The 11,079-nt window shown below is 35.8% G+C and overlaps 2 protein-coding genes across 2 annotated transcripts; one reads left to right on the top strand and one right to left on the bottom strand.

Annotated features, from left to right (window-relative positions):
* The first annotated feature begins 4,431 nt into the window (after nt 1–4,431).
* On the top strand, nt 4,432–7,209 carry LOC7454885 (pentatricopeptide repeat-containing protein At4g14170). Its single transcript, XM_002313237.4, has one exon. The coding sequence runs from the start codon at nt 4,432–4,434 to the stop codon at nt 6,844–6,846; it is 2,415 nt and encodes an 804-aa protein (XP_002313273.2). The 3' UTR covers nt 6,847–7,209.
* LOC7475038 (uncharacterized) lies at nt 7,126–10,188 on the bottom strand. The gene is made up of 3 exons (XM_002313979.4): nt 9,237–10,188; nt 8,484–8,647; nt 7,126–8,383 (listed from the first exon to the last, which is right to left on the bottom strand). The coding sequence occupies exons 1-3, from the start codon at nt 9,853–9,855 to the stop codon at nt 7,313–7,315; spliced, it is 1,854 nt and encodes a 617-aa protein (XP_002314015.2). The 5' UTR covers nt 9,856–10,188; the 3' UTR covers nt 7,126–7,312.
* Between the last annotated feature and the right edge of the window lie 891 nt (nt 10,189–11,079).

Here is an 11,079-nt window from a genome sequence, read left to right as displayed (position 1 = left end):
TTCATTTTTGTACATAAACTCTTATGCGACGCCTGCTCAACTCGGACACGGAATTCAGTTCATCTTCTCGAACGTTTAAAAAAAAAACCTCCGGAACAAACTAAGATTCGTAGCCTTATCGCTGTCGTATTTTGGTCTGGAAATTAAGAGAGGTTAATCAAGCCAGTAGCCAGTAAGCAAGCGAAAGCTCTTTTGATCATTTGACAAGATGCCACTTGGCTGCAGACATGCTTTGCCTCTCTTGTTACACTTGACATTAGAGGATAAAAATCAGGTGGAGCTTCTGCTTTTTTAATGCAAGCTGTATGGGTATGATTCCCTGTCACTTCTTGATCCAAGTTACAGTGTTCATGGCCACATGAATTGCTGACAATTCAGCAGGGAAGAAATGATTTTCACATGGAATCTATCTGTCTTACAAGATTCATAGCTAGGTCTTGCTGTCTTGAACATTAATCTTCCTTCTTTTCTTGTTCCTTCAGATTTTGCCGGGGACAAACCAAGCAGTGCCTGTGTATTAAACACCATGAGTTCACATTGCAGCTCACCGTCTAAATGAGCGGCGCATACAGTCTAAACACAGCAGCCAGTTTGGAGTCTAGGAAAAAAATCTCAACAGACAATTAGAAGCATCAGGTGGTCCGTTTTTAGCAGCTGCCTTCGAAACATCTGTCCTGCCTGAAAAAATACCACAGAGAGCAGTGGATGACCTATCACGGGGTCCAATTTCTTGTATCAGAAGGCTAGCTTGAGCCCCACCCCTGCCACCGCCCTCCTTTTTTTTTTGTCGCAAGAAAGGCACCTCACATGTCTCGCTCACATGGCGTCAGTGAATGTAATTCTCAAGATATAGTATGCTTTCAGTCCAAGCATGTGACTGCCTTTTTATTGATTTTGTTGCAGTGCTTTACCATTTGTGTGAAGACTGTGTTCCTTTGCCAGATCCAAGGATTAGGGACCAAATCCAGGAAGCCATTGGTCTCGGATTATACTCCATTAATGCTTGTGATGTTGACATTATCAAATTAAATAGTTATGCATTGGTTTACAAGGTTGCTCCTAGTCTCTAATAATGGATTTTAAAAAAGTGAAAAATTTAACAAGCGAATATTATTTAATATTATTATTAAATTTAGCATGATGGCCAATATTAAAATTTTCCAACCCAATTATCTATTCAACCTAAATTTAAAATTAAATTATACAATAATTATCATGACATGATTCTGATTCAACATGTTCAATGATAGTTTAAATAGCTATTAAAAAACATGGATTAATTTAAAAAAAAATTAAAAAAAAAATTTAAGTGAATTTTTTTTTAACATTAAGATGTTAGGATACTAAATTAATTTGATCTGAGCGAGATAACTTGTTAAATTCATGATCTAGATGATAGATTCTTTTGGCAAGAACTTTGATTTTTCAGAAACATTTTAACTTAATTATACAATAATTAAAATAAAACTTGTAAAATCAATTATAAAATAAATATTAGATCATTTGCTTAATTATATAATAATAAAAACAAATTTCATGTCGCTTGCTGCAATAGTTTTCAAGCGCCTTTAGCGTCCAAGAAATCGGGATCCAAGCTTTACAGCCTCGTAAACCTTAGCTTCAACATGTTTTTACTTAAAAAAAGCGAACTAATAATAATAAATAGTCTCAATAATCTCTAAAGCATTATTCCCAATTACAAAACATATTTTAATCAGCTTGAAAACTCAAAATCAAATGAAATAAAAAAAATCGAGTTTTAATTAGTTCTCCCCCTTCTCTTCATTTTTCAATGGCTCTCTCTCCTTTCTCAGTTTACAAGGACTTAGATGTAAAAAAATGATATTTTGTGATTGAAATGTTAACTTTTTTAACAAACAGGGACCAAAATGTATAAAGAAATGTCACTTTAACGATTCAAACAAAGAAATGGCTTTTTTTCTTGATAATTCCAGTTTCTTTTAAGTTTTTAAACCAAACCTGTGACTGCATTTTGTAATGGCAATCTACTACTTATGTGACACACACCATGCCATGAGTCAAATATTTTTATATCTTATAAAGAAATTGTAAACGTAGGCTTTTCTCATCCTATTTTTGTAGTTAAAATTTTCTAAGTACAAATCAAAATGTTTGTCCATATATATATATAATCAAATAAATAAAAAATCATGTGCGTTAATAAATTAAAAAAATTATTAACGATAACTAAAAATAAAATTTAAAAAATAAAGAGACAGGTGTAGATCAAGATATTTAATATTGTAAAAAAAATAAAAACTACCCAATTGTGTTTGCTAAATTTTATTTATTAAAATATTTTATTGAATTAATTGAATAAAATATAAAAATATATCATGTAAAGTTTCACATATTAAAAATAATATCTAAAAAATAAACATTTTTTATTTTCAAAAATAAATCTAATCCACACAAAAGATTAAAAAAAAAATACAAATTAATAAAAAAAATTATCTTCAAAAATTAAATATATACAGAATAATTTTTAAAAAGTCTCTATCCAAAAAATATTAAATAAACAAAATAAAAAAATCACTCACGAGTGATATTAACTGAAACATAAATTTAAAAAATATAAATATATATATATATATATATATTAAAAAAATATATCAATTTTAAAAAAGCAACATGAGTGTCGTGGCTTAACTTATCAGACATGTAATCTAGGTTATGGACTTAGCTGAGTTAAATAAAATTTTTCTCTTTTATATATATATATTAAAAAAACAGAGAAAAAAAAAGTCCACGTGTAAAGGCCCAGGGCCGAACACCTTAGGCCACCATAAAAAAAGCCTAGGTGTGTGGGTGAGCCTTCAAGCCTAGACCCACATGCTTATTTTGATTTATTTATTTTGTTTTTTTTAACAAACGACTTGTCCACTTCTATTTTTTTTTTATAAAAAGAATATCTAATATTTTTTAAACAAATTTGAAATTAATTTCCAAATTATCAATCTCAATTTATTAAAGAAATATTTATAATCGATAAAATTCATGATTAGTTCAAAATCAATGTTGATGGGTTCGGGAGTCTACACCCTTGATCACAGAATTCATGTCACAAAATATGCTCACATAAGTTATTCCATGATGAACTATGAAGGTCACTCTGGAATTTAGAGCTAATGTAGATCGTGGATTCAGATGTATTATGTGACCCTCATCACTCCATTAGATCATGGAAGGTCTAGTGAGCTTCCTAAAAGCCCCATTGGGCCAAAAAGTTGACAACTTCTAGACCCTGTTTGTTTGCTGGAAAGTAGTTTTTTGTTAGAAAGTGAATTTCAAGAAAGTATTTTTCGATGTTTGGTAGTGTAATAGAAAACAAGTTAGAAAACATTTTCCAGTATTTGGTTATGTCATGGAAAATGAGCTGGAAAATAACTTATTAATGTTTTATTTTTCTCAAGTTTATTAAAATAATGAAGAACAAATCTTACAAATTAAAAAGTTGAATGAGAATGAAATTGAAAAAAAATATAATTTCATAAATTATCTCAAATAAAATAAATAATAATCAAAATAATAGAGATCAAATCTAAAAAATAAAAAAAAATAAAAGATGAAGAAATTAAAATAATAAAAATTAACATTTTATAAATTATTTCAAATAAAATAAGTAATAATCAAAAGAATAAGAACCAAATTTGATAGATAAAAATTTTCAATAAAAAAATGATAAGGAAAAAGCAAATAACAATTATAAAAATAAGGACTAAAGTTAATATAAAAATTAAATTTTAAGAGATGAAATTGAAAAATAAATATTCAAAACAAATTATATATAACAATCAAAAGTTTGAGGATCAAATTTGATATAATCAGCAAATAATGACATTTCTAAATTTTTCACAACTTCCGGAAAGTGTTTTCCGTCCAAATTTTTCAAGAAAACACTTTCCTGAAAACCAAGCTAAATTTTCCTTTGACTGTAAAGTGTTTTCCGTTGACCAAATTTTCTAATGGCAAACAAACACAGGAAAGTTTGGAAAGTGATTTTCCGGAAACCATTTTCCAGAAAACAAACACAGCCAAAAGAGAAAACACTTTCCTGGAAACCAAATTTTTCTTTGACTGAAAAGTGTTTTTCGTTGACCGGAAAGTGTTTTTGTTAACCAGAAAGTGTTTTTATTAATCAGAAAGTATTTTTCATTAACCAACTTTCATAATAACAAATAAACACAAAAAAAAATTTAAAAATAATTTTTCATAAATAATTTTTCAAGAAACAAACATGTAACTAACTTCAAATTGAATTTAGAGTGTTTATTCAAAGAGCAAATGGTTGATTCCGGCGATGACTTGAAAGAGAGTTGAACCACCCAGTCCGTGCAGAAGGCAATTCCTTAATAAACTACACTTCGAGAATCAGAAATCAGTTTGTTCAGTTGCTCCCTCACTCTTTCTATGTTCTCATTCTCCAACAATGCAAGTGTAAAAGCTTTTCACCATCTGCTTTCAACACTCTCATGCAAACACTCCTCTTCTTTCTCCACACACGCTAGTCTCCTCTCTCTAATCTCCAACGCCAAAACTCTCCCCCAAACCAAGCAATCTCACGCCTCTGCACTCTTCAATGCCTTCCTTCCTCAAAGTATCTCTCTTTGTGCCTCTCTCATCCTCAAGTACGCCACTTTTCATGACCCCACCACCTCTCTCTATCTGTTTCATCAAACTCTTCCTTTCTCTCGCTCTGCTTTCTTGTGGAACACTCTCATTCGCGCTTTGTCGGTGGCACGCGTTAATGATGATTTTAGAACATATAATCAAATGGTTAAAATGGGTGTTAGGCTTGATGATCACACCTTTCCTTTTGTGCTGAAAGCTTGTGCCGATAGTTTGAGTGTTCAAAAAGGTAGAGAGATTCACGGGGTTGTGTTTAAACTTGGGTTTGATTCGGATGTGTTTGTAGGGAACACATTATTATTGTTTTATGGGAATTGTGGGGGTTTGAAAGATGTGAAGAGGGTGTTTGATGAAATGCTTGAAAGGGATGTTGTGTCGTGGAATTCGGTCATTGGGGTGTTTTCGGTTCATGGTTTCTATGCCGAAGCAATTCATTTATTTTGTGAAATGAATTTGAGGTCTGGGTTTAGGCCAAATATGGTTAGTATTGTGAGTGTTTTGCCGGTTTGCGCGGGACTTGAGGATGGGGTTACGGGGAGGCAAATTCATTGTTATGTTGTGAAGACTGGCTTGGATTCTCAGGTGACTGTAGGGAATGCTTTGGTTGACGTGTATGGGAAATGCGGGTATGTGAAAGACTCGAGGCGTGTTTTTGATGAAATTTCAGAGAGAAATGGGGTTTCTTGGAATGCAATAATTACTAGTCTTGCTTATCTTGAGCGTAATCAAGATGCGTTGGAGATGTTTAGATTGATGATTGATGGAGGAGTGAAGCCAAATTCTGTCACTTTTTCCAGTATGTTGCCTGTCTTGGTTGAATTAAAACTTTTTGACTTCGGGAAGGAAATTCACGGGTTTAGTCTAAGATTTGGACTTGAATCTGATATTTTTGTTGCCAATGCTTTGATTGATATGTATGCAAAATCAGGTCGTTCACTTCAAGCATCCAATGTGTTTAACCAGATAGGTGAAAAGAATATTGTTTCGTGGAATGCCATGGTAGCTAATTTTGCTCAAAATAGGCTTGAATTAGCAGCTGTAGATTTAGTGAGGCAAATGCAAGCTGACGGTGAAATACCAAATTCTGTCACCTTCACGAATGTTCTTCCAGCGTGTGCCCGAATTGGATTCCTTCGTCCTGGAAAAGAAATCCATGCAAGGGCAATTCGCACAGGGTCCTCTGTTGATCTATTTGTGTCAAATGCTCTGACAGACATGTATGCAAAATGTGGTTGTCTAAATCTTGCTCGAAGAGTCTTTAAGATCTCCCTTAGAGATGAAGTATCTTACAACATTTTAATTATAGGCTACTCTCAAACAACTAATTGCTCAGAATCTCTTCGTTTATTCTTGGAAATGGGGATTAAGGGTATGAAGCTTGATGTAGTTTCCTATATGGGTGTCATTTCAGCGTGTGCAAATCTTGCTGCATTGAAACAAGGGAAAGAGGTTCATGGATTAGCAGTAAGAAAGCATTTGCACACGCACCTCTTTATTGCCAATGCACTTTTGGACTTCTATATCAAATGTGGACGAATTGATCTTGCTGGTAAGGTCTTTCGTCAAATTCCAAGCAGGGACACGGCCTCTTGGAATTCTATGATTTTAGGTTACGGAATGCTGGGTGAATTGACGATTGCTATCAACCTTTTTGAAGCAATGAAGGAAGATGGGGTGGAATATGATTCAGTCTCATACATTGCGGTCTTGTCTGCTTGCAGTCATGGAGGGCTAGTTGAAGAGGGGAAGAAATATTTTGAGCATATGCAGGTCCAGAATATTAAGCCAACGCAAATGCACTATGCTTGTATGGTCGATCTCCTTGGCCGGGCTGGACTTATAGAGGAAGCAGTAAAACTTATTGAAAGCTTACCCATTGAACCCGATGCCAATGTATGGGGTGCTTTGCTTGGGGCATGCCGAATACATGGGTATATTGAGTTGGCTCATTGGGCAGCTGAACATTTGTTCAAGTTGAAACCCCAGCATTCTGGATACTACTCGGTTCTTTCAAACATGTATGCAGAAGCTGGAAAATGGGACGAGGCAAACCAGGTAAGGAAACTGATGAAGTCGAGAGGTGCAAAGAAAAATCCCGGTTGCAGTTGGGTTCAGATTGATAACCAGGTTCATGCTTTTGTAGCTGGAGAGAGAATGATGAATGTTGATTCAAGTCTTCTATGTGCAGATCCCTGATTCAATTATTCAATGTTTGAAAATCGAATTCCGAGGTTCATTTTACAAAAGAGTGCCCGATCTTCAAGTGGTTTAGCTCTTTCGATTTGGATGTGTTGTAAGAGAGACTTACAACACATCTTGCACAGCTGAGGTCCCCGTCAATCCAACGATCACACAGCATGTTCATGATATTATTTACATGGCACGACGATTCAGAAGTTTTTAATCAATCTGTCCAAGTTAGCAAGGAGCTCCTTTCAATTATAAGTCTCTAGCATGGTCCCAAGACTAAAAACATGTTCCGAACAAATTCCCACTGCACCAAGTTTTTGGGTTTCATTGTTCCAAAAATTTACAATACAACATAGGTTGCATTTGGTATGGAATGCGTGCAAAAGAATTTCAGAATATTTCTACAGATTGTACAAAGAATATTGGTAAAAAATGGTTAAACAAAATCTGCCTACCACTAGATGCTATAAGCCTATGACTGGTGACAAACAACAGCAGAGCAAGAAGAGTCACCATCCACAACCCACAAACTCAATTCTTGAAGCCGCTTTTGAATCAAATCCACACCTGTGCCTGCAAACCAATAAGCCATCTTCTTCCCAGCCTCCAAAGATGATTGATTAGAAGTATCGGCATGAATCTGGATGCCAACGCTCGCCTCATCAACCCTGTGAATTCTCACACCATTCTGTTCCAACAACTTCACTAAGTAAACAAAATCTGTGTTCTCTCCTTGGAACAAAACATTACCTTTTGTGACAGCAACCTTCTTCAGGAGACCAGCCCAAATTTCTTGAGCAGAAGAAGAGCTCTTAACAAAGAAAAATCCCAAGCTCTTCCCAGCATAGAAATCATTAGTAGGATCAATGAACTCTTGAACTTTACTGAGAACCAACATGTTTGCATCCACTATCAAAGAATCATACCCATTTTCTAAACACTTCTTGATTACATAAGCATTCACTAAAATGTTCTTCATCAGCTCTGCACTGGAATGTTGAAATCCCATTACTTTCTGTGCTCTATGATAATTGAAAAACTGGTCAGCATCAATCACAGGATGCCCTCTTCTAGCAAGATCAAATAAAAAATCAGACCCAGGGCCAATCAATATATAGTTCCTTATATTTAGCCTCTCAAAGTGGCAAAGCATGTTCCTCGTGATTGTATCTGATGCCCCAAATATATTCACAAGCAGAACACTCTGATCTTCCTGCACAGTCCGAAGAATAGACCCAACTTCATCCAAGGTCCTTCCAACTCTTCCAGGAAGTACTTCTCTGAAGCAGTAATCATACCATTTCAGATTGCTCAAAGGTTGCATTTCCAGTAAGTTGAAGTCAAGAGAACTTCCATCCAATAATTGGGAGTCAGGCCCAGCAGTTTTCCCATAGTTAACACCAGCATCCCTGTGAGAGACACTGAGTGCTCTCTCATGCTGAAAATTTGTATAGATGTTAAAATAACCTCTAGAGTGAATGAATTTAATGAACCAAGGAGTCCAGATTCTTTCTCCAATCCTTTTGTACCATCCATTAGTCACCTGCAAATATATTAGATTTAGAATTCATTTGAGCAAAGAGTTCAAGTAATGACAGAGAAAAAAAATCAGTGGACGTGAAGAGGGGGGGGCATTAGATTACCATCCCATCAAGCAATGGCTTGATACCCTTGGACTTGTGCAGATCATACCACAACCTAAACTCTTTCCAAGGTTTTGGAAAGAGAATCTGGCCCCAAGTACCAACCAACTGGTACAAGAAAAGATGCGTTTCACTATCCAATTGTATTTTGTTTCCATGTTTACCTGCAATCAGCAGCCAGATAAACCAAAATCACTCTCAGAAAGGTAAAAGAATTCTTCTAAAAAAAATCAGGTCAAGGGTATGTAATGAGAATTGTTGAATTAACACAATTTTCATAAAAAGGCTCTAATAAGAGACAGAAATATTGCATATGGCACTTTCTACCAACAACAAAATTAATGCATATTGTTTTCGACGTGTCATGACAATTCCTAGACATCATAGTGGAATCAGTAAAAAACTTAGCTCGGCGATGTGGAATGAGCTAGTTTCACATATGCTTATGCAATTGCGAAATACCAAATGGAAACTTTTCAAGTTCGCATCCTATGGACATGGTACATATATTTAGGCCACAAGCAAAAGATTAAAAGGATTTCAGCCATGCAATTAACTCAAAATCCAATCCGAGATTCGATTTTAACACAGCGAAAAGCCTCAAACACTACCTCTAAAAGCTAGTTTTAGCATGAGAAGCAACCTACATCCCCACAAAAACCCAATATAAAAAATCAGGAAATCTATAAACCTTTACATTGAACATGAAAACATCCAGTCTAACAAATAAAAAACCTGAAATAAGAGGAGTACCTGGGACAAACCGTGGACGCTGAAGTGAAGCACCATATATAAAAGGACTAAAATTCGACACATTGTAATAGTAATTAACAATCAAACCCCTCACAAATTTATAAAACAACGGCGAAACCTCCACATCATCCTCAACAATAAACGAAAACTCATGATCTGAACTTGGCCACCAAGCTTCTAGCCATTGAGCTTGCAACCCAACATTATTAGTCCTATAATGCACAACTTTGTTTCCAAATTTCCAATCAAACCCATCAACAAAGTTCAAAACTTTTCGCGATTCCTCAAGTTTTTTATCAATAACGTTAAGGGATTCATTGGTGAGGGCAAAATGATCAATGTGGATGTGGAGGTGGACAGTGTCGCCACCGTAGTTGGCGGAAGAGAGGGAGTTGAGGCACCTGGAGAGTGAGTCTAGGCGGTTGAAGGCGAGAACTTTGATTAGGAGAGTGAAGTTTTGAGGGGCAAATCGGGCAATTGGGGCTTTTATTGGGTTGTTACTGGAAGTAAATTCAGCGCTAGGGATGTGGTGAGTGGATTGGTATAGGGAGAAGAGGATGATGAGACCAATGGAGGTGAAAATGATGGGAAGGAGTAAGCTTCTTGGTAGGCCTGCCATTTGCTATGCTTTTAGGATTTGGAATAGAAGGAATAGAAGGGCATGTTGGGGTTTAGGGTTTTTCAATTTGTTCGTGTTTTGAGATGATGCTTGGAGGTGAAGAAGAGAGGTGGAGATCTCAAGTCTGCAGCATGATTCAGTTTTCTATACAAGTCAGTCCAGCATGGTGCTTGGCAGTGAGAACAGGAAAGGAAGGCTGTGTTAAAGATGGATTTGAGAAGGAGTGCGAGGCCCATGAAGATTGGATTTTGAAGGGAGGAGTTCAATTACGTGCAGTATTGGACTATTGTGGATCTGGGTTTCGAAATTTTAGCAAGAATGAACAGGCCCACATGGAGAAGATTCAGAAGAATATTCGGATATGTTTGTTATGTTACAAATGAATAACCCATTGGTTTCTTGTCAATGCAGCTTGGAGATTCAGAAGAATCTTTGGACTTTGGATGCCATCTTGCGAGGTAATTTTCCACAATCCTAAATTGGGTCCCGAGCGTAGGCTGTGCTCGCTGTCTTCTACTTGGATTTTTCTTTTTTTGACAGGATCTACTTGGATTTTCCTCGTTTTACGTCTCCTGCTTTTCTTCATTGCTCTTGATAAGGGATCCAGTATTATTAGCAAGTGATCAGCATTCAGTGAACTTGGGGCTGCTCTTCTTTTTCAACGAAAGCCTGCTCTTTCCCTTTCTGGTTTACTGCAGTTTTCCTTTATTTTTTTTCCTTAGAGATTATGCTCTGCCGGCTTTAATTACTAGTTGCTGGTAGAATAGTCCTACCACCATAAAGTATTTGTGGCTATCCAGCGAATGAGTTGGCAAATTGCCCTCATTCTGCAAGCAAAAAATTCTATGACTCTATCTACCTCAACTTGGCACTTAACAGATGCTCCAGTGAAAGAGACTGGTGTGGACAGCTTCTGGTCAGCTTAACAGCAAGAGAAAGGACGGTCCCTTGAGTATACTGCCTGCCTGTATGTTAAATTGCCTGCACAGAAACATCATCCTCGTCGTCTCAACAGGCCACAAGCTCTCCTTTTGTTTGTTAAAACAGACCAATCCTTCCTTTTCAAGAATCAAGAGAGATACTAGGATAGCAAAGTGGAGGACCCCTCTTGAAAGTTTCAAAGTTTTCCAGGCATGACGACACGCATAAGCAGTGTAATTATATTTTTTTTAAAAAATACTCACTTGTAAATCTTAATTATTGAAAATAGTTTTTTTAAATATT

The sequence above is a fragment of the Populus trichocarpa genome, chromosome 9 (genome assembly GCF_000002775.5).
Source record: "Populus trichocarpa isolate Nisqually-1 chromosome 9, P.trichocarpa_v4.1, whole genome shotgun sequence".
NCBI lineage: Eukaryota > Viridiplantae > Streptophyta > Magnoliopsida > Malpighiales > Salicaceae > Populus > Populus trichocarpa.
The sequence above is the reverse complement of the archived record's forward strand: the minus strand, read 5'-3'. Positions and strand labels throughout refer to the sequence as shown.